Source organism: Peromyscus leucopus, chromosome 8a (genome assembly GCF_004664715.2).
Source record: "Peromyscus leucopus breed LL Stock chromosome 8a, UCI_PerLeu_2.1, whole genome shotgun sequence".
NCBI classification, from domain to species: Eukaryota; Metazoa; Chordata; class Mammalia; order Rodentia; family Cricetidae; genus Peromyscus; species Peromyscus leucopus.
The window spans coordinates 11,467,146-11,491,207 of record NC_051085.1 but is presented as its reverse complement, the minus strand read 5'-3'; the positions used below and the strand labels follow the sequence as shown (position 1 = coordinate 11,491,207).

General features: G+C 41.5%; 1 protein-coding gene across 1 annotated transcript; it reads left to right on the top strand.

Moving 5' to 3' along the window:
* Positions 1 to 3,383: 3,383 nt before the first annotated feature.
* LOC114696846 (U1 small nuclear ribonucleoprotein C-like) lies at positions 3,384 to 3,797 on the top strand. Its single transcript, XM_037200314.1, has one exon. It carries the CDS (start codon positions 3,384 to 3,386, stop codon positions 3,795 to 3,797), a length of 414 nt encoding a protein of 137 aa, XP_037056209.1.
* Positions 3,798 to 24,062: the final 20,265 nt, after the last annotated feature.

The window sequence follows — 24,062 nt, the reverse complement described above, 5'->3', positions numbered from 1 at the left end:
ATTTTTAATAGCAATTAGAAGCAAAAGTTGGGTCAATTCTTTTTCTGAAGATTTCTAACTGTGGTATTCTTACATGGGTTATTAGCCATATTAAGGCAATGGGAAACTTATTTCAGTAGCTGAAGGCACTTGAAGATTGCATTTCTCTTTTAGGTAGTTGTCCAATTCGGAGGAGGTCTGGGAAGGGCTCTCAACCTCTTCGTCATTAAAGGACCCAGGCGGATGGAGATCCCAGCAAGTACAACCTTTGCCTTCCAAAGCAGACCTGGGTGGAATCCGGTCAGCACAGAGGAGAGACCTCACACCTACTTTTCTGCTCTGTGGTCTGGACTACATGTTCTACTCCCTTCCCCTTTTCTTCTTTTCAGGGTTTTAATACCCAGCCTGCCCTGGGCTTGAGCTCCTGGTCATCCTTCCTCAGCCTCATCAGTGCTAACGTCACCCACACACCTCACCACTCTTGGCAACAGTTCTTGTCACGTTTCTGTTGTAGAGAACCAATCCTGTGTGCCTTCCTGTACACGAGGCAGCTAGGGACAGGAAGTCAGGGTAGCCAACCGGCTGACAAATTCATGTTATGGAAAGAAGAGCCACTCTGAGAGGTGTTTGCTCAAAGCACAGCGTCTGAAGAGTGTGAAGACAGAGAAGAATGGGTTGTCGGAAACGTGATGAGGAAGTCTCAGGGGGACAGTTACACAGCCGTGCAAGAGAGCGGAAAGAAGAGCTATTTAGATTACAGTGTGGAGTGTGTGTGTGTTTGTGTGTGTGTGTGTGTGTGTGTGTGTGTGTACATGTGAACGCCCATGTATGTAAGAGTCTAGGAAGGCTATCTTCTAGAAAATATATAAAATTGCTAACTATGTGATGAATTGGGCCAGGCGGTTAGCAGTGTTGTGAGTCTAGGGATGTAGTTCCGTGGTAGACTACTTGCCTGACATACAAAAGATGGTCCAGGGCTCAGTCTCCCTGCAACACACACATATACAGCAAAAATATTTCATGTATGTATTGTATTGAAAATCCAAAGGGAGAATTTAGACAATTGTCAACTTTAAAAGCCACTAAAAGCATTACAGGAACGAGAACATTTCTAGTATGCAACGAGCAAGCCTCAGAGGCCAGCTCTATAGTTGTAACGAGACGCTGATAATCAGGAACTTCAGCAAAAGCTGCTGTATGGGGAAGAGAGTGGGGATGGGATGGAAGGGTTTAATGATCTCCCTCTCTTCACACCACACACACATACCACATGCACATAGTGTGTGGGTGTTTGTCTGTATGAACATCTGTGCTCCACTGAGTGCCTATTTCCTGAGGAGGCCAGAAAAGGGAGTTAGATTCCCTGGGACTGGAGTTACAGACGGTTGGGAGCCACCGTGAGGGTGCTGGGAATTAAATCTGGGTCTTCTGGAAGAGCAGCCAGTGTTTTTTAAGCAATGCTCTATGTTTCCATCCTGGGTTTAATGTAACATAGAAAATGTATTTTCCGTACTTGGAAATCAGTAGATGGTGTATAAACTAATTGGTTCAACATATAGAAGCTAAAGCCAGATGAAAGTACTGAAATAATTTTGGAAAACACTTGCCTCTGCAAAGTAGGGCTTAGTGAGGAAGGATGGGTAGCCATATGTGTCTGGACTTATCTCTGGAAGCCAGAGAATTAGTGTGTCCCAAGTTCTATTAACGGTTAAACCTGTGCTCTTTCCCTAGGATTTGGCCCTTCCGATTCTGTAAACTGGTCGTTTTATTATGGTATCTCGAAACCCATTGGTGTGTTGGTAGATGTAAAGGCAACTTAAGCCCAATCACTGTATTAGAACCTTTGCTGCCTCTCCTGGTAATAAAGGCAAGCCTGCCAAGATTTCTCAGAGCCAATTTCGAGTTAGACAGGCTGCCCCGTCAATAAAAAAAAACAAAACTGAAACATCTTTCTGTCCTTCTAGTTCCGAGGCTTAGTCTTTTCCTGTTAGGGTGTTGACACAGTGCTGGCGGACTGTTAACCTTTTCCTCTACAGTGTGGCTTTGACACTGACAAAATGCCCCAGGGTCACCAGAGGATTAAGTCAATTTGATCATTAGCATTGGCACAGAAAATATAAACAAGGGTTCAGGGCAGATTGAGAGGTATTTATACGCCGCTGACTTCATGTAGAGCATATATTTGGAGGACATGGATTTGATGACGCTGAGGACTGAGGGCTGAAGCCACGTAGTTAGAGCAGAGGGTCTTTGGGTCTGCTTGACATTTGTCTTAATAGGAAATTTTTTTGTTGTTGTTTTAAGTGTATTACTGTTTTCAATTTTTTATTTTTATTTAATTGATACAATTTTCAAAAAAGTTTTAAAGTTAGCACACAAAATGATGGGTTCAATTCTGGCGTTTCCATAAATACACCTCCTCTTACATTGTTCTCATTTGCGCCCTTCCCTTCCCTGACCTCCGACACACACACACACACCCTACCCTTCCCACCCCTTCTGGTCCCCTTCACTCCTGAAGGGTCTTCCTTTAGATTCTTACGGACAATAGAGAAAGCAACTACTCTTTTGTAAGTCATTTGTTCTGAACCAAGGAAGCCCCCTGCTAAAGCCTGGGAGAGCAAACTGAACACTCTGAGAGCTTACCCAGGGTCCTTTGCCAGCTGAGAAAAAAACCCAGTTGAGCTTCAGACCCGCAGGGCAATGCTTACAGAAGATTGCTTTGGTGCATTCAGAAAAAAAACCAAACTGGTAGCTTCCTGTTTCCTTCTCCTTAGCTCCCGCAGCTCATCTAGGTGGAATTCAGGAGAGGTTGGAATTTCACTTCCTTTCATGATAATCAAGCACAATTATTAGATAAATTTCAGATAAATTAATAAAAGTTAGTGTGCACTCAAAGCGAAGTGTTCAGGGAAGAATTTTCACAGCTAAATTATCTCTACTCCAGAAAAGAAAAAAAAAAAAGGGAAAAAAAATTAAAAGCTACATCTTTTTAAAAATTTATTTTTATTTCATGTGCATTGGTGTTTTATCAGCATGTATGTCTGTGTGAGGGTGTCAGACCCCCTAGCTGCCATGTGGGTGCTGGGAATAGGACCCAGGTCCATCTGGAAGAGGAATCAGTGTTCTTCACCACTGAGCCATCTCTCCAGCCCTCCATAGTAAGGGTTTCAAACGGCTAAGTAGTTTAGGTTTGCTCTAGTTGACTATTGACAAAAAGGAGTGGTTAACCAGAGGACATGTCTTCTGCAGAGTGCTAGAAACTAAGAAAACTGAATAATGACACGTTACTGAGTTCACAGTTGGGTTAAATGTTTTCTTTGTGATATGGCCATTTGATTTAAAAAAGTTAACTTCAGTTTTCTTGGCCATGTCGAACCTGGTAGAACTGCCTGGGGAGAAACATGCCTAAGTTTTATTGTGACCACTGTGGTAGGTATCTTACCCGTGATTCTTCATCTGTGAGAAAGACACACTGCTGTGGTTGGAAACACAAAGAGAACGTGAAAGACTCCTACCAGAAATGGATGGAAGAGCAGGCCCGGAGCCTGATTGACAAAACGATGACTGCATTTCAGCAAGGCAATATACCTCCTGCTCCCTTCTCGGCTCCTCCTCCTGCATGGACCATGATGCTGGCTTCCCTGAGTCTCCAGGGTCCTCTTTGCCCTGGCAGGGTGCCTGCTCCCCACATGGAAGGCTCTCCCGTGATGCCAGTGATGGGCCCTCCTCCTCCTGGAATGATGCCCGTGGGTCCTGCTCCTGGAATGAGGACACCCAAGGAAGGCCACATGCCTATGTGTCTGCCCCTCCAATAATGAGACCTCCTGCTCGCTCTTTGATGGTGCCCGCTGGGCTTGGCATGACTTGGCTGGACAGGTAAGAGCAGAAGCACTCTTTATCAGTTTTGTCTTTCTTTTTGTCTTGGTTTCTCGAGATAAGGTTTCTCCGTGTAGTTTTGGTGCCTTTCCTGGCTCTCGCTCTGTAGCCCAGGCTGGCCTCGAACTACAGAGATCCACCTGCCTCTGCCTCCCGAGTGCTGGGATTAAAGGCGTGCGCCACCGCTGCTCGGCTCAGTTTTGTATTTCTTGTTCTGTTTCACCACACGACGGTACTGAGCCCGAGCAGTTTTTGCTTATTTGTTTTGTCTTTAGCTGTATGACAGGGAAGACGCCTCCTCTCTTGCCAGCAGAGAATGTAGTTTTGGAGGTGAGAAGTGGGATAAACAAACAAACAACCTAATTTATACTATACTCAATTTCCTATAGGCCCTTAATTTGATATACATAACTAGCAAAGAAGAGTATACATTTAGTTGGAGAGAAGCAAGAATTATGTCTGTGATTATGGATTTTGTCTTCTCTTGAGTTGGTGAGAATGGCAAACCCTCCCTTTCCCAGTCGGGAAGGAATGGACGACATTTGCTCTTCTGAGTCAAGATCATCGCTTTTCTTTTAAAAAGAGAATGAGTTATCCACCAGTCTGATCATACTGGACTCAGAGTTTATCCATACTTGGTTGTTTGGTGTCAACTGCCCTTTGGAATCAACAATGCATATTTTCATAGTCTGCAGATACAGACAAAGCTCCAACTCCTCTGTGTACATGAATCTTAAAAAGACATAAGAAGAAACCCAGAGCCAGATATTGGGGTAAATGCTCCAAGATCAGAGAGACAAAATAACAAGCCACTGCCATGTCTTACCTCTAGGACTTCTCAGCCTGATAAGCATTTAGTTCCTGTTTCCACATTTTATATACCTTTCTCTGCCCAGCCATATCACTTCCTTCTAAGTGCTGGGATTAAAGGCATGTGTGCTTCCCAATCAAAGGCATGAGATCTCAAGTGCTGACATTAGAGGCTTGTGATTCCCAAGTACTAGGACTAAAGGTGTGTGCCACCACTGCCTGGCTCTGTATCTCTCCTAGACTAAGTCAATCTCATGTAGTCCAGGGTGGCTTTGAACTCACAGAGATCCAGACAAATCTCTGCCTCCTGAGTGCTAGGATTAAATGTGTGTGCCACCACTGCCTGGCATCTATGTTTAATCTAGTGGCTTGTTCTGTCCTCTGATCTTCAGGCAAATTTTATTAGGGAACACAATATATCACCACACTTCTGCTTTGTTAAAAGACAGTTTGCATGTCTCAGAACAGGACTGTAAAACTTTGTGGGAATAAAGGGGTCACTGAGTAAATCACACCACTTCCCTTAGACCCACACCCCAGTCCAAGTGGGTGTAGAGGCCTGCTCAGAGGGAGGCAAATCTAGCCTCATCCTAACTCCCCTTAAAGTTGCAAATCATGCCATTGCTAAAATCCATCATTTTTGCTCCTAATGTTCTTTTACATTCGTATGAGTAATTTAATAAGATTTAGTTTTTATAGGATTAAATATTAAAGAATCTTTTGAATTTGTGAATGAGTTATTTAAAGTATAGTCAATCTTTAAGATGAGCAATTATCTTTATTTTTAAAGAAAATTTCCAATGACAAATTTTGTTTACTTTGGCTTTTTAAAAACTCTGTAGTGAGTACCATTTTGGAAACAAGCATCTATTTCCAAAAGGAAAAAACAATAAAAGAAAGCAAAAATTTTCTACTTCCTTTCTCTCCTCCCCTCTCACTCTCTTACTTCTTTTTTCCTTCCTTCCTTCCTTCTTTCCTCCCTCCCTTCTCCCTCCCTCCTCCCCTCTCTTCCTTTCTTCTTCACCTCCTTTATTTGTCTTTATGTTTTTGAAGCAGAGTCTTGCTGAGTAGCCCAGGTTGGCCTTTCCTTCAAGACTTTTCTAAGAGGAACTCTTTTTATTCGCTGCAAATAAACAGGACCCTGTCAAACCAAAGAAGCCTTTTTTTTTTTTTTTTTTTTTTTTTTAATTCAAGTCCCGCTTGCTGATCTGGTGAGGTTATTGGGGCTGCTTGCAGGAACACGGATGTGGCGCTGTTTACCGGAACACAGCTGACTCAAAGGCAGCTGCATCCCTGAAAATAATTGCCCCCCATCATGGGTGAAAGCCGTACCTCTGAAGTGTTTGTGCAGCCAGCAGGCCGCTACACCACAGCCTCTTCTCCTCAAATAACCACTGCTTTTCTGACCACAGGCAGGCCTCCGTGAGTCTTGTAAATTGTGTCAGCCTGTTAAACGTGCTGGTTTCTTAGGATCTGTGAACCCCACAGATCTCTTCCATTGCTGTGTGATGGAAAGGTTTAATCTGTATGAAAGAGCTACACAGTGTCCCCTCTCCCATCCTTCCATTTTCTCTACCTCTGTGATATTTCCTGAGCTTTGGAAGGAGTGATACAATGTATCATATTTCCTTGCCTGGTTGTAGATCAGACTGTTATGCAACAGTCACTTAATCTTAGCAGTTTGGCAAGTTTTAAGTCTCCACCCTTTCAGAGGTAATTGCAAAAAGAAGCTTCCTGAGTTAAGGGAGACAGCGGCAATAATCTATTGGAATAAATGTAAGTGTTAGCGGGGGAAGTTATATAATAAAACAATAGACAGGCACATTATATGACAAAACAATAGCAACAGTTTCCCCATTAAAGCCTATGACTACTCTTACAACAGGTTTATGCCCTGGTTTAGGGCACCAAACCCAAAGATAAGTTCTCTTCTGTAGGACAGGCCTTACATCCAATTGGGAAGTAGTTGATTGTACCTATATAATAGTACCACTAATGCACCAAAGGGCACACGTAGCCTAATATTTTGTAATATACCACACAGTCCACAGCCAAGTAGAACTACTGGTAAAAATAATCCCCCAGAAGTCTACATAGTGCCACTCAAAACTGTGAAAAGTAACCAGAGGAGGGGAAGCCTCCACCTCAGTTCCAGCTTGATCTTTCTATGTCCTGCAACCAACGTGTTCAGCATCTATAGCAGTAGGAACCTACCAACCAGTTCTTGGCTGTAGCCAGGATTAGTGTCAATAGTTTATATAGTGTGAGTGATCTTCTTGGTCAACAGTTTGAAAGGATGCCAGCTCTTGGATTTTCAACCACCAGCTTCACGGGTCTTGGGAGTGTCTTTTTTATTTCTTCTAGGTCCAGTGCACAAATATTTCAACTGCTGTTTTTACTTGTTCTTGCAGATGCTTTTCCAAATCTGTAAGATACCCAAAAGTTATCATTATTTAATGGAGCCTTTTAGCAGAGTGTGTGAAGGATTTCTGAAGGCTCATTAATGTCCCTTCCAAGCAAGTACCAACTGGTCTTGGAATTCAGTGACTAAGTAAGTGCTTTAAAGAAATAACAGGGCCCGATGGAGCTGGTTAAAAAGCAAAAACAAAAACAAAAAACCCCAGCAAGCCCATGGTTCATGTCAATTAGCAATGCTAGGTATAGTAGCATGGATGGATGGCCAAGGTTCCGTTTATTTAGCTCTCTGTAATATATAATCATTCTTCATGAGTGATTCTACCTTCTCATCCCGCAGCACTATCCTTGGGCTGATGGGCATCACCCTCTCTATCACGGGCTCAGTGGGGCTGACTCACACTGCTCTGCCCAGTCCTAGGACAAGGGGGTAACAGGCTTGTACATCCTCCCGTCAGGCACACTATTCGAGCCAGCTCTCAAGTGTGACATGGTCTGGACCGGCACCCCAGCCACCCTCGCTGCTGAAAGGGTGAACAATCTGTATCGCCAGTAAACTTTCTTGAAAGGGAGCCAGGTATATAGCATACTCTTGGAGCATAACTGCCCATTTCTAGTACTCTTCCAACTATACTGTTCTCTCTACACATCTGTTCAGGGCTGCCCATCGCCTCTGGTGCTTTTGGATTCATCAAGGTGAATCAAGACATACCTGGCACTGTAATGGGGATGACCTGCATCCTCTGTCTTAAACACATTTTTTCAATCCTTTGGTGAATTGCTGCTCAAGTTTCAAAGTTACCTAGAAGCTCATAGACACGAAACTTGGTCAATTTCTTTTCCTAGGGAATTAGTTTCAACTAGACACAAATCTTGTCACATTTATTTTCAAATGGCCTGGACAGACCCTGCTGTCTATTTATACCTCTTTTCTTTACTCTTCTCCTGAAAGAGCATCAGCACCTTAAAAACCCAATTTACATAACAGTCTAAACCATCCAGAACCACAAAGCCTCTCCTGCCTGGAAAAGGTCGTGTCCCATCACACTCTAACTCCTGGGCTCTCCGTATGTTCTCCAGTCCATCAGCTATTTGTGGGGCACATCTGTACTGACATGGCAGACTCCACTCATCATAAGACACAGAGGAACATGGTCACTTGGGAATTCCTCCCAAGGATGCTCCACTCCATATTCAGATAGTTCAGCCTTTGTGACCTACTTTTTTACCAAAGGCCATGCAATTGCTACTATAGCAAAGAGGTCACCATCTCATACTATATGGGGAAAGATGGCTGTAGTGGGATTGTCCCCTGTGTATTTTCACTCTGATATAGTTCAGCATCACTTGTATGTCTGACCGCCCACAGAGGGTCCATGCAACTTCTCCATCTTTGATTCTGTTGAGTCACTGTCCAAGTACCAATTGTTGTGTGGCTTTTCCTGGGGAGACTGTTTCTATTCATTCCAGATAAATTGAAGAGAAAAGAAACTGTTCACAAGTCCAGCTCAATGAACCAATGTGTTAACCGGGGTTATATACATATAGGCATGTGGGCACCCAAGAGACAGCTGCAGCTGCAAAGTACCGCTCCACCATGGGTGACGAATCATGAAAGCTGGCAACTTACACTAGCTGTGCCACCAAAAGTTTTGCATCCCCCCCCCCAGAATTTGTTAATTGTTTATGCAGCACCAAGAAAGGTTTTTGTGACCATCTGAGATATACAAAGTTTTTTTTTGTTTTTTAGTTTCATGAACCTGGTAAATATCCTCTCCCTACAAGTTCACCAGAGAATGTTTCAGACTGGAAAAACTAGCTACACAATAGCCTTCAATGTGGAATCCATTTGCCTCAGCTTCCTTAGCAACTATAGTACAGTTATTTTCATTTATGCATAAATGAGCATTTATACCTTTTATAAATGAACTATTTAAACTTAGTTCCAAGATTTTATATATATATACATATATATGTATATATATACAATCTATATATACATATATATATGTACATACATATATATTTGGTTTGAGGGATTATGGGCACTTATTTCTAACTGCAATTAAATATTTTTGGGAAAAAATATGCTTCACTATATGATTTTGTAATGCAAGTTATACGTGTGTGCTTTCCCTCTATTGGTTTCTAAATAATACATTTGGAATTTTTGTCTTTTATACAAGACATTGGATTATTAATTTGTGTCTCCAAAAACATCCCTATTAGAACAAGATAATCAAGGTTATCACTCCTAAAGGGCTGATGCTACACATTTTACCAGCTTTAGCACTGGATTTCAGAGAAATGAGATCTAATTGTGTTTGGCTTTGAACACTGTAGAAAATTGAGATTTAAAAGAGGATGTATAATGTGGGGACTGGTAAAAATGAACAAAAGTTTGGGCAAGAAATAGAAAAAGGATGAATTTGACTCAGGGGCACAGTTTACATAGTCAGCAGACAAGAAACGCAGTTTGAGGATTATGGTTAGATAAGTATCTACCAATAGTTATCTACTGCTGTGTAACAGCTTAAAAGAGCATCTTTGATTAGCTGACTGTTGCTGTGGGTAAAGTTCTAAAGTTCAGCTCAGCTGATATTGCTGCTCCAACATCTCCGAGGGTCACTACTGTGTTAACCAGACCTCATCGGAAGCTTGACTGGGAAAGGGTCTGCTTCTAAACTCAAGTAGGATTTGGTTCCCCATGCCCTGTCAGACTGAGAGGCTCTGTTCCTTGTCGGCTGTGGGCCATCCCTCAGTGATCTGGCATGCTAATCACTTCTAAACATGGCAACCAGTATGCTAGAGCCAAGAATGATAATCTCTGAGCAAAAAGACTTCAGAGTTTCACAGGACGTAATTGTGCCTAGCCCATTACCTTTGCTGTGTTCCAAGGTAAGACAGACGCCAGAGATCTCACCCACACTTAAGGTGTGGGCTTGCACAAGTGCACAGACCGATACAAGGATTAAGAGAGAGACTTGAGGGTCAGTTTGTCCTAAGGATAAAGAAAAAAATGTGTCAGAAATAAGTAAGGGTTATTTTTTCCACTGAAGAAATGGGTGAGTTTGAGTAATTATCTTCATTTTGAGTGAAAATATCATCTTTCCTACCGATTTCCAACCTGAACTTTCCACTCAGTTTGACCTCAGAACCTACACTGTTTCCCAACAATCATCACTGCTTCTGGAATACATGGCTTCTTCATGAAAGGATCTCAGATTTATTCGGTGAGCGTCTGGGCTAGCACCAAGGTTGTGGACTCACAATCAAGTCTGGCAGAGTCAGCCACAAGTTAAGCCAAACGGAACTCAAAGAACTGTTTTGGAACCTTCATGGATTCCTTTCAGCTTAATCCGTCGTCAATAGGAGGAGAGTCCTCAGAATAGCTCTAGTAATCTGGTAAGTTTCTAAAGAGGCAGGATCCTGTATAGTGGAAAGGGACCGAGCTTCTGAAGGAGTCTTTCAGCAAGCACAGGGTTGGGGTAGTAGCATTCTGCTAGAACGGTGTTTTTATAGCAGGAGCACCCTGCCTCTGGAAAGGAGGGGTCTTTACAAATCGGACCACTTCTGTCCATGTTCCTCGTTCCTCTACCTCATCGGCACAAATCTGACAAAAGGCTTTGAAAGCGACGAGGGAGGAGCATGGGAGAAGCTTAGTCAAATCTAATCACGCATGCTTGTCTGCTAACTTCAAAGGGAAGCCAAGCTTTGAGGAACACGTGTACAGACTTAGCAAGCTGGAGGCTTAAGCTATTTTATGACAGTTTTCCTGAGTGTGTAACATCTTGAAGTGTTAGGAGCATCTAATGAAGCCATAAGAAGCCTCGGGCGTGGGAGTACTGGACAAGCACTATCTTGGGTTCTGGGATGTTAGCAGCAATCACATAAAGTTGATAGATAGTCTGAAAACTCTGTGTGAAGTGTTTGCTATTCAAGTCATGATCTGATAATGTCTTCATTGGCTTGAGCCAGCCAGTCATTGTCCCCTTATTACTTATTTATTTTAGGTAGGTAGGTGTGTGTGTGTGTGTGTGTACGTGGAATCCAGAGGTCAGTTTTCTGATGCTGTTCCTCAGGAGCTACTCACGTTGTTTTTTTGAGACACTAGAACAGATTGAGGCGAGGCAGTCTGGCCAGCTAGCCCCAGGGATCCCTCAGTCCACCTTCCCAGCACTAGGACTACAAGCACATGCCGCCATGTCCAACTTTTTCACTTGGATTCTGGGGATCAGACTCTTGTCTTCATGCTTGCGTGTTAAACATCGTACCACCCAAGCTATCTCTCCGGTCCCTCGTTTTTAAAGTAGATTAATAGCTTAGATGAGAAAGTTAAGGAGCCACGGCACATGTGAACTACAATGCCGGCCGGCGTTGCTGTCCGATCTTTCTTCCAATCTCGTCACGTCATCTTTTCTTCTCTCAGCATCCAAAGGGTTTTTCCATGTGCACAGTCGGGAGCCCACAATGATGACACGATTTGCTCTGGACACAGATTGAGTTGGCTGTGAAGGCAGGTGCGGGGCTAATTTCTAATAGCATGCTCACTATGTCAAAGCTCTTAGTTCCCAACCCAACGGATGTATCATTGACCACACAAACATCACTTTACAGTGAGGAGGCGAATGCGCCTAAGAGCAATGAGCTTTACTAAATACTTTGTAGTCATACCTAGACATTCGTTTTTAGCCTTGTAGTTTGTAACTCCTTTAAAAGATCGGGGTCTATAGTCATTCTCATTAAGACCCCATTATTGAGTAGAACATAGGAATTTTTATTTTTATTGCAGAAGAGTTGCTTGAGCAACTCATACCCAACTCAAATTATCCTTCCAGAAATTGTAAGTTTTACTTCTTTTTCCTTCTTAAGTGTCTTTGTATGTCAAGATGTTAATATTTTATCAAGCAAGAGTACTTCATAGTTGATGTATGTTTGCAGATTCATTGAGAAGCATGAATTTGCGAGACTGGCAGGTAAGTACCTCCCCCCCACTTTTTTTTAATAAGTGTAGCCACTATTACAATACAGTGCTAGAAGAAGGCTGCTCCCTTCCTTAGGCTTTCAATATTAAGCAGAGATGATGCTGACATCATCCTTCTAGGCATGCCAGAACATCACCACTAAGAGGTTGGCAGTCCGGGAAGGATTAGAGAGGATTCAGCATCTGGTCATGACAGTCTGGGAGTTTGCTCTCTCCTTTTGGTATTTTATCACTGAGTTGTCCAAGATTTTATGGAAGGCTTGCTTCACTCTTAGGGCCTCGGGTCCTTACCCTTACTTCATGCAGGTGACTGTGCACTAGAACTGAGGGAGAATGGCATGAGTAATGCCTTCCCAAGGCTGCTGTATGGCTATGTGTTACCCAACTCCAAGGCACCACTCACATCAAAGGACTGGTAGACAGTCACATTTATCATGAAACTAGTTCAACAGATCAAACTAAGGTGGTGAAGAAGAAATGCTGTTTAAAATTTGTACAAAAGCAAGACAAGTAGCTTTGACTGAAGACTAAGTTCTCAGAAAAAGGTAAGCAGGAGAGAAGGAAGGTGACCATGTCTTTTTGACTTATGTTTCATTCATGTAGAAGGTGGCTCAGGAGACTAGCCTATTTATACTGAAGGGCAAAAAGACAGCCAATAAAGTATTACATGTGTTCTGTCGGATAGCACTGTGAATGCAGGGGTCTGCAGGGTCAGGTCTTCCCTTTTAAACATGGAGAACTAGACAATAAGGCTACATGGCTGCCACTGCTAAGGAATTTAAGAACAGTGGAAATCTTTCCTATCCAAACTTTACAAGTGACTGAAGAACTGGGTTTTAAATTTCATAGGATATTGGAAGAACTTGCCCAAGAGATACCCCCATGTCTTCCATCTTTTTTAACCCAACAAGGACTTTTTTTGACATTTATTTTATTATTATTGTTCAAATTTCATACATACATATTATATTTACATAATTTCTATCCCATACTCTTTCCTACTCTAACTCTTCCCATGTCTCTCTCAATCCTCTCAACTCCATGACCTCTTCTTTAACTATTACATGCACACACACACACACACACACACACACACACACAAAACCTCCTGACTCCATTTAGTGTTGCACATATGTATACATGTGTAGAGATGAACCCTTGAGTTTAGACAACCTATGGGGGGGGGGCTTGTCCATGGAGATGATTCTTTTTTTTAAAGCAGCCATTAATTATCTGTAATTCTTCATCTAGGGGGAGGGACCTTGTGATATCTGGGATGGGATGTCAGCTGGTGTTGTCATCATGCAGGTCTTCAGGTGACCATATTGCTAAGATGTCACGAGTGCAACGCCATGAACCCAAACTCTGTCAAAATAAGAAGTGAGTCTATTAAAAAGGGACTGAGAGTTTAAGTCATTTTAGTTAGCTTGGTGAGAGCGAGTTGAACTAAAGCTTGGTTAAAGAAGTGTTGAATGAAAGTTGAACTTGAAGCTGTAAGTCAACAAACCAAGGGAAACTTAAAGTTACCAAGGATAAAAGTGCCAAAATGGATGAGAAGAAGTGAGTTCTGCATGCTAAAAACAATAGTTAAAAATGAAACAAAAAAAAAAACACCTGTCAAGAATGTTTCTCCAAACTTTTATGCAATGTCTCTTTTCCAATTACATTTCTAATCTATTTGTATATTATGTTCAAGGGATTGCAAGTGTCTCCATGGACCACATCATCTGTTTTCCATAACTGTGGCTTTAATTTTTTCTTACCATTTCCCTCTTAGAATCTTTAGTTCTTAGCTTTTTCTGTTTTTTTTCTTTTTCTCTTTTTTTTTTTTTTTGAGGCATCCTGTAACATCTGCCAAAGCAAGCCTTCTCTCCTCATTCTTGAGTATGGTTCTGACCTCTAACCATGTCTACATGAACCATCATCACAATCTTGTAGCCTTCTCACAATTCTATCTAATTTCCATTAACTTTCTGGAGTCTTCTAATCTCTTCCATTGTGCTCTATCTCCACACCTGTACTTTTCTTACACCTATATTGCCTGAGCATCATTATCCTTTTGATATTTCTCCAGATTTCTTTTATTCATGCCCTTCCTTCTCTGTACCGCCAGTCCTATAAACACACAATTTACCTGGATATTCAGCAACCTGTTTCCATTCTGTTCTCTATTTTTCTCCTTCATGTGTCTTCACTTCACCTTTGGCACCTTCACTCTGGAGGTAATGATCTGTAGGTGTCCTGCCTTTAGTTTTCCTTAATCTGATCAGGTGTGCTAATACAACAGGTACCACAAGAAATTAAATACTTTGGAGTAGCTTCCAATAACATGTCACATCAAATTTCATCAGCTCTCGAGAGCTTTGATCTTCTTACTGCTGTCTTCTTTCTTACTTTATCACCCTCTGTTCTTCGGAGAGCCATTGTCTCGATTCCCCCAGGTTAGTACTGGTTTATGTCTGGCTCTAATGCAAGTTTTAACTGTGCCACTTTTATTCCCAGTAATTCTATTTAGATAATGAATCATCAGCTTCATCTAGAACTTTAGTCATGACTGTATCTGTTATGTAGATTGTTTGCGATTCTCTGTCGTTGAGTTACCCTCCTGCTTGCCAATACTAACACACACGATGCTTCCTGTGAATTCCTTCCCCTTCCTGCCATGGTCTCCTTATCACAACTCCTATGTCTATCACACTTGTGCTTAAGGTCATACAAAAGCCTTTCCATTTTCTCTGGTCAGCTTACTTGCTCCATGAACCTTAACCTATTTCATTTTCTCTGGGCCAGTTGATCAAGGCCATGTCCTGCAGCTATGAGGGCTGTCTTAGTCACTGTTCTATTGCTGTGAAGAGACATCATGATCAAGGCTACTCTTACAAAAGAAAACATTTGATTGAGGGCTTGCTTACAGTTTCAGAGGTTTAGTCCATGACCATCATGGCAGGGCGCATGGTGGCACACATGGAGATGGAGTAGTAGCTGAGAATTTTATAACCTGATTTGCAGACTAGGCCTGGCATGGGCTTTTGAAACCTCAAAACCTATCCCCAGTGACAAACCTCCTCCAATGAGGCCACACACCCTAATCCTTCCTAAAACAATTCCATCACCTGGGGACCAAGCTTTCAAATATATGAGCCTGCGGGGGCCATTCTTATTCTAACTACCACAAGGTTTGTCTACCTTCTGTTCTAATAAATATGACCACATTGCGTGCGTGCGTGCGTGTGTGTGTGTGTGTGTGTGTGTGTGTGTGTGTGTGTATGTAGTGATTGTCTATGCAGGTATGTGCGCTCTGCTCTGTGTGGGTACACATTTGTGTTTGTGTGTGTATGGAGGTCTGAGGTTGACAACAGGTGTCTTCCTCCATCTTCATTTTGAGTCAGAATCTCTTGCTGAACCAAGAGCTCCCTAACTGCAGCTCGTCAAGATATATAGCTTGCTCCAAGAATTCCCTATCTCTGCCTCCTGAGTGCTGGGATTACAGTGTCCACCACACTTGCCTTGCAGGGGCATGGATACTGGGGATTCAGACTCCAGTCATCACCTCTGTGCCATAAGCACTGTATCCATGGAGCCATCTCCGTAACCAGAGAGGCCCAGTTTTTAAATTAGGGCATTGGTCATCATCTGTTGATGATTAAAAACTGTTACCCCCCCAATTTTTTTGTATTTATGACTCAATTAAATTGTTAGATAATTCTTATAGGTTAAAAATGGTGAATAGAAATAGTTTAATGATGACAGAATAACATTTTGATTTTATTTATTCTACTTCTGATCCAAGGTTATACACATCCAGGAGCCATTTGTGATCTATTTCTTAATTTGCAGTGTTTCCAGTATGAAATGATGTCAAGTTGAACTTCTCGTTATCATTCCTTGGAGAGAGAGCCTGGCACTTTCTATAGAAAAATCTCATTCTAGATATAAAACATTTGGAAGCAAAACTGCCCTCTTGTCGTTTTTAATAAGCAGGCAATGATGAAATTTTTCTTCATAAAAATCTTTTCTTTTTCACCTTTAGTTTTTTCATGTTGGCTTGAAGGTCAAACATGATCTGGAAGTGTACTGCTATGTCTCTCTTGGGTGTATGCCTTTTAAAAAATACCCTGACAGTGAAGTATTCAGCAGGCTCTGATAGATTTATTAATAAGTACAAAGTATTTCCATGGAATTCAGGCAGATGTTAGTTCCTGTTAGGAAGGGACAGTTGGCTGAAAGCAACAATTTCTGGGTCTTTTCTGATTCCTAAAGGAATTCTGCTGAGGGCTGCTGGGAGCAGCTGGAAGCCGGCAGCCGAGGGCTGAGCAGGATGAACTGATTTCTCACATCCTTCAAGAATTGGTGGTTGGTGAAAAGAATGTAAATATTCACACAGTAAAAGGAGTTCAAAAGAAGCCCCATGTCCTTAAAATGAATAAACCAACAAACCCAAACAAAACTGCACAGCTATGTGAATGGCTGATAAGAAAGGAAGAATTTCAAATATCTTTTTGAAGGAGGGAATAATAAAACATGCGTATTAAAAATAAAACCTCATTGAATGCTGCATAGTAGAAAAAAAGAGATGGCACCGACCGAGCAGGAAGAGGTGAACACACTGTAGTGACAGAGGACATCCACCGGAGTGCCGGCCAGTGGCGGTAACTTTTCTTCTCACCTATATTGTCCAGAGCATCGCCTCCCTGCCCTGCATTTTTTCACACATTGAAAGGAATTATGTAATTGTAAAGAAAAGACAAAATATATCCATTACATTTTATTGGAAAGCAATTTCCAAAGATGATCCCATCATGTATCTGAAATATATGAAAACGCGAAGTGACATTCAGGAGCAGCATATATGCTGTCCCCCGCTGTCTGTTCTCTTTATGTGACCATTCAAACTCTCATTTGCCTCATCATCCCGGTTTTCTGTCCCTTTAATATATTAATTTTCAACAAACCTTAAGAACTCTCACAGGACTTCTTTAAAATATAAAGATAAGTTTAGTGTTTATTTTCTCCTTACTTTCTTAGAAATTAAATATTTTCTATGTAATTGTATCTTTTTCTATTTTTCTTTTATAGAAACAGATTTTTTTTTGTACAGTACATCCTGATTATAGTTTCCCTTTCCCAGACTACTTTGAGATCCTCCCTATATCTCCTCCTGTCCAAATACACACCCTTTCTGTCTCTCCTTAGACATCTTTCACCTAAAGAATGAAAATCAAATGAAGCATGACAGCATGAAAACAAAGAAACCAGAACCAGCAAACAGAAGAAAAAAGTACCAAAGAAAAATCAGGAAAAACACATAAAGATACAGAGACACAAGGCGGTATGCTATAAGAAACACCAAAGCAGAAATCTCCACATACATTCAAAGGACTTGCAAGGTAAGAAAAAAAATGACAAAAAATTATGAGGCGGAAAACCTCCAAAACGAAAGTTAGCTTTGTGTTGCCTGGGTCGCATTTTAATGGTTTTTCTTGAACCGTCCATCCTTCCCTTTAAGCAGGCCATTTTGAAAGGTTCATGTCTCTGCTGCTTGTTTTCTCTGTGCTGCCGCTATGGTTACAATCTCTTCGGTGTTAGCATCCTTGCAGAAGCCTCGGCAGCATGCTTTTCATGTAAAGTTATTTTTAATTTTAGGAAGGCACAACTACCAACTAGCTATCAATATTAGATGATTTGTGGAAGTGAAGACTTTGCTTTTCCGTTTCATAGTCTCAGTATTGTTGCTGGGTTTCTATGGGCACTAATTGAGGCCAAGTCTATCCTTCCCGGCTCTGCTACCTCCAACACCAGTGGTGTGGTTACAATGTAGAGATCTGAACAGCACAGTGTTTTCTGAATCTTGTTACAGAGTTTATAAAAAGCTTTGCTATCTGGCCTATAACACTTATGGTTAAGTCTAAATATCTGGGCCAAGAAATCCAGGTATCCAATTATTATGTATTTTTTTCAGTTTCTGTATTATATTTATTTTATTTATGTGCGTAGGCACAGGCATGTTAGAGCATGCCAGTGGAGATAACAGAGCAATTTTGGGGACCTGGTCTACCATTCCACCACGTGGGGCCTGGGGATTGAACTCGGCTTTTCAGGTTTGACAGCTGATGCCTCTACTCACTGAGCCAGACGGCCAGCCCAGATATTTATTTTTTTAAAATATGGATGCATATAAGGTGTACTGCTCTAGTGTTGGCAGCTTTGAATAAGAATTCCAGTTCCTTCCTACCCTTGGCAACAGTGTGACAGTTGGTCTGCTAAGTCTTGTGTGTGTGTGTGTGCGCGCGTGTGCGCGCGCGCGCGCGCGCGCGCACACGCGCACACACACACACACGCGCGCGCGCGCGCGCGCGTGCACACAAGTGCCTTCCATGCATATGTGTGAGACCAGAAGGGAGCAATAGATACTCTCTATAGGTTTTCCTTTTCTTTCTAGTCGCTCTGACAAAACGCCCAGGGTTGGGGGTCGGGGAGGCAATTTAGTAGCAAAAGGGTGTTTTTTGTTTTTTGTTTTTTAATTGTAGATCACAATTCTAGGTACCAGTCCATTAAAATGAGAAGTTACAGGGTCTGAGGGAGCTGCTGGCATCACACCCATGACTGTGACATATATTGTGCACTCAGCTTACTTTCTCTTCTTTTACGCAGTTCCAAACTCAAACCCTCACCATGCCGCTCATCTTCAGGCTGGTTCTCCCTAGACCGGCTAAGATAGCTCAGGCAATCTGCACAGACATGCCTAGTGGCAACCCTAATCTAGAAAACCTCACATTCAAACTTCTTACCACGTCATCCCAGATTGAATTAAATTGACAGTTAAAACCAGTCACCACACAGCATTTTTTCAGTGCAGCTCACTATGGAGGCTGATTGGCAGGCACACCCAAGCTATATGACCCGCTGATCCCCAAGTGGCACTGGGGTGTTAGAACATAAGGACAAGCTGGATTTTATTTATTTATTTATTTATTTATTTATTTATTTATTTATTTATTAGAGATAGGATCTCACCATATAGCCATGGCAGGCCTGGAACTCACCGTGTAGACCAGGCAGGCCTCAGACTCACAGCGTTTTCATTCTTTCTGTGGCTTATATTGATATTTCCTTAACACAGTCTTAATGAGATTAAATTTTGGTGAAATAGAAATTATTATCATTATTTTGGTGGCTTGTGCTCTTGAATAACTCAAAGCCTTTAAACATTCCCCACATTTTAAATTAGAAGCTTCTATGTTTAGACCAATGACCTGTTTTGAATTGTAGCAGAAAGGGACCACCTTTATCTTCTTCTATGTGGGTGTCTAGTTGTCCCAGGAGAACTTGAAAAGATGACATTTTCCCTCACAGAATTATCCTTGCAACTTCATTAAAAAAAATCAAGCAATTGATTATACACATATGCATGAACACACGGATAGTACTTATTGCATTGATTTATTTGCCTGTTTTCATACTAATGCCAAGCTGCCTAGACGATGTATGCTAGGTCTTAAAAATTGACTATTCCAGCAACAATCCCACTTCTCGGGTACCAATTTTCTGAGTACCTTTCCTTTTTTAATTTGACAACATATCTGCCAGAAGCAACTTAAAGAAGGAAGTGTTTATTTTAGCTCATGATTTCATTTCGTCCTGGTGGGGAGGGCACAGTGGGGAGGGCATGGTGGTGGGAAAGAGAGCCTATGACAGTGGAAACATGTGGTTGCTGCTTCTCACAGCGTGCCGGAACAGAAAATCACAAGTGGGTATAATCTACCAAGCCTCCTCAATGCTCCACAACCTCTCAAAGCAGTGCTGGCATGAAGAGACCAAGGGTTCAAACACACAATCCTATGAAGGGCACTTCGTGTTCAAGCCATACCAAGTGCTGATTTGACATCTGTTTCAGTAGGCCGGGGAAGGCTGGGTGGGGTCCACATTTCTTCATCACTGTCAAGCATCAAGGCTGTGCCAGTTCTGTTGGTCTTTATCTGTATCGTGAGCGGGAAGGGAATGGGGCATCTGTTCAATGCGGATCAATGAAGAGAACATAAAAAGAGCAATGATGCAAAATCCCTGGAGAAAAATTAATAGCATATTAATACCCTTGGGACTGTCCTACAAAAACAATAAAGCAAGGCTTAACTTGAGTAGGAAGCTAGCAAGTCCAAACTGGAAGTGATGCAGTATGTTCCGGGTGATTATAGGGTTCAAGTTCATGCTGAAAAAAGATTGACTTTAGTAGATGTGAAGGAGTCTAGATGAATAGTAATGCCTTTCAGGTTAGCCTCACCTCTGAGTTGTGATACTTCAAGATGCGGTCAAGTTTATTTTTGGCAGAGGAGAAATACATCTTCAGTTAGAAATGAGAGATTCATAGAAATACGAGACTAAGCATTATTAATAACACATATTAAAAGGATCAAGGATGCTGTATTAGCAGGAAAAATAGGAAAATCATATTATACTTTAGGCTCACAAACTGCCTATGAGTGGGTTACAATCTTGACTATTAATTGGAATCATTGGAGAACTGAAAAGTTTGAGCCATATGCTATTTCTGATTTTGTACCAGTGTTAATTTCTGTTGTGATAAATGTAGTTTTTTGAGCTGTTACCATTAATGAAAGCTGGATGAAGAATACAGAAAAATGTTCATTTTTGTAGCTTATCTAAAGGTCTAAAATTATTTCAAAATGAAAAGTTCTTAATAAAATGAATGTTTGAACAACTAGATTAGATTTTAAGAGGTTAGGGCTTGGAGTTTTATTAGATTCTCTTGGTATGTCTCAAGATGAAGAACCTCTGGTTTTGCTTGCTCAAATAGTAATGCTAGGAAGCACCCCAAAACTCCAAGTATCCAAATCCCTTTAAATGAGCAACACATGCTTAGATATTTTCTAAGACCCCAGAAACAATGTGCTCACAAAGACAAGAAATGATATTATCAAATGTGTACTGAGAGTTTTGCAGGTTCCAGTCTTGGAAGATGTAAAGATGATAAAAGTGCCATTTCTGCTCCTACTGGGTTTAGAATTCAGAGAACAGGAATGAGCAAACCTAGACGTTTGCAGCGTAGTAACATTTGGTTCACATGAGGAATAAGTAGGCCACGAGGGATAGTGTGAAACTCATTCTGAATGGAATTGAGCTTCTGAAGTACCCTAACTATTAGTGGTTCTATTGAAATATTTTATTCAATAATGCCTTAGCGTATGTGGGGTATTGAGTCCAGAAGCCCCCTACCCTTGAAGCTCAGGTCTCCTAGATGAAATGACAGTGTTTACAGGTACCCTCAGCACATCCTCTGATATAGTGACTTTGGATCATCTGTAAAACCCAATGAAGTAAATGTTATATAAATAGCTGTTGTACATTATAGTTTAGGAAATTATTGCAGGAGTCTACATTTTCCGTACACAAGGGACCTCCTTTTTGCCAAACACATTTAGTGTGCAGTGGTATGAATCTGCTGATATGGAGCCTACAGGTATGAAAGATCCACAGTGTCCACCTTGTTGAGAATAACACAGATGTTTTGTCTACATGGATAAAAAGTTTTGGTTAGCTGTATTCTCCTTTAAACCTTCCAAGATCAAATGACATTCAGGTACTTTATATATTCTAAAAAGGATGGAGACACTTTAAATAACCCTGCATCATCAGGAGCTTAAAGATTAATTTTTGTGCAGTTCATAGAATGAGATTCTTTTGTGGCAATTTGTATAATGGGTGGTGTCAACATGCTAATTAGAGCACAGCTTCGAAACAAGTTCATTAGTTGATCATAGAGCTCTTTCAGTCTCTGTGGGACATGTTGAGCTCCAAAATCTTCATAATTTGATTTTATACCATTTAGGTGAAAATATTCAAAATATCATTAGATAGCACATTTGAGAACCCAAAGTGTTTGCTTTAAACCAAATTAAATAATTAGATTTTGTATATTTCTAAATGAAAAGCCTTATATTGCACCCTGGAGTCTTAAAGAATGATGTTATTCCAGAAGTTTTCTTCATCGTGTGGGAATTCATGCACTGAGTGATAGAGGAATTGCTTCATTATGGTAAGGGAATCACAGTTTGGCATACTGTGCCTTTCTGCAGGAAGAAGGGGTCTGTGACTTTTCCTACAGAATATGAGCCAAGTAGCTCAGAACCAGCAAAATGTGAGCAGCCCCTGGAACTTCTGAGGGCACTTCAAAAAATAAATCATGCAACTTCCTCTAGCTTTTCCTGGTTTTTTCTTAGGCAGAAATCATCTACCAAATAAACCTGCAGTGAGACCACCACACAAGAAGATCCATGACCAGGTGTTCCGGTCTACTTCAGCTGGAAGCCCAGCCACTTAATCCAGCAAGACATTCAGTTCACAATGGCCAGTGTGCATATCTCACTGTGACATCCTGAGTAATTCCAAGTAGTAACTGCCCAACATGCACTTCTTCCATTTTAGGTTCAAAAACTATGGCTCAGAGGGAAAAACAAAATGTCATGAAAAGATATTGCACTCACCCTAAGGGTGATGGCGTGTGTACCTTTGTGTAACTAACTACCCCTTAACTGGACATAAGACCAGTTCCACAAGAGGGGAATCATGTCTGATATTGGAAACCTTGTTGTTGGAGGTATTTTACTCTTTTTGGGGGGCCTGCCACACAACTCCTAAATTAACCATACACGGAGGCTTATTCTTAATTATCAATGCCTGGCCTTAGCTTGGCTTAGTTTCTAGCCAGCTTTCCTTAAATTTAATTATCCCCACTATCTTTTGCCTCTGGGCTTTTCCTGTTTTCTAACTTCTCTCAATTTTACTTTCTCCGTGGCTTGCTGTGTAGCTGGGTGTCTGGCCCCAGGAGTCCTCCTCTGTCTCTAGCTCCTAGATCTTAGCTCTCTCCTCCCACTTTTCTCCTTCTATATATACTCTCTTTCGGCCAGCCCCACCTATCCTTTTTTCCTGTCTTACTATTGGCCAGTTCTTTATTAGACCACCAGGTGTTTCACACAGGCACAGTAACACAGCTTCACAGAATTAAACAAATGCCATATAAACAAAAGTAACACGCCTTAAAATATTTTACTATAAAACCTAGCTAACTATTCAGTACTAGTGAAGTTATGGTAACTGGAGGAGAATCTACAACCTCTAATTTATTAAACCAACACAATCCCTAGCAACAACCTATAAACATCTGTCCTTTTACACACAGATAATGTAGTCTTCATCCGGCATAGGAGAAACTTCTCTTTGCAACAGAGAATACTACAGAAAAACCATAACCAATCAAAATGCAGAGTTGTGGAGCCCAGCCCCAATGGACACATCTACAGAACACCTCCACATCTAAGGCTCAGGGAACATTGCCAAAGAGGGAGTGGAAAGTTTGTAAGAGCCAGAGGACCGGGGAGTTGGCTGTGAGATTGTGTCTCCTAGCAACATCAGAAGCTACACCTGTAAAGTCTCACCCGCACCACTGCTCAAATGTAAGCTGAACAAGGATGGAAACAATTGACATGCCAAACTGGATGGGGAAAAGTCCATGATGCCTCAACCACACACAAAGAACTATAGGCCACTGAGGAAAGCTGGGAGCAGGAGAGGTGGTCTTCTCTAGGGCAGGGCACACCAACTGGTTGTCCAGTGCCAAATGTTCGGCCTTGAAAACATACCTACAAGTTATATGGACTGAATACATTATATTTCGGAATATATATGTATATATGTGATGGCTATTCCTGGATGGCTAATCTGCAATTAACTGAAACACCAAAATGGAGGAGGGCACACCTGTAAGAGACTTTTGCTTAATTTGAAGTGGGACGATCCATTTACAATCCAGATCTTTGAGGTGAGAAAACACAGCTTTGATCTAGATCTTTTGACTGGGGAAACCTACCTCTAATCTGAACCACATCTTCTGCTGGAAGCGTGTATAAGAACAGGGAAGAAGGAAGCTCTTTGTCCTCTGCCTGCTTGCTCTTCCCTAAGTAGCAAGTTCAGTCCTTCATTG

Coding starts and splice junctions, on each gene's coding strand:
- LOC114696846 (XM_037200314.1), top strand. CDS start 3,384: ATGCCTAAGTTTTATTGTGACCACTGTGGTAGGTATCTTACCCGTGAT.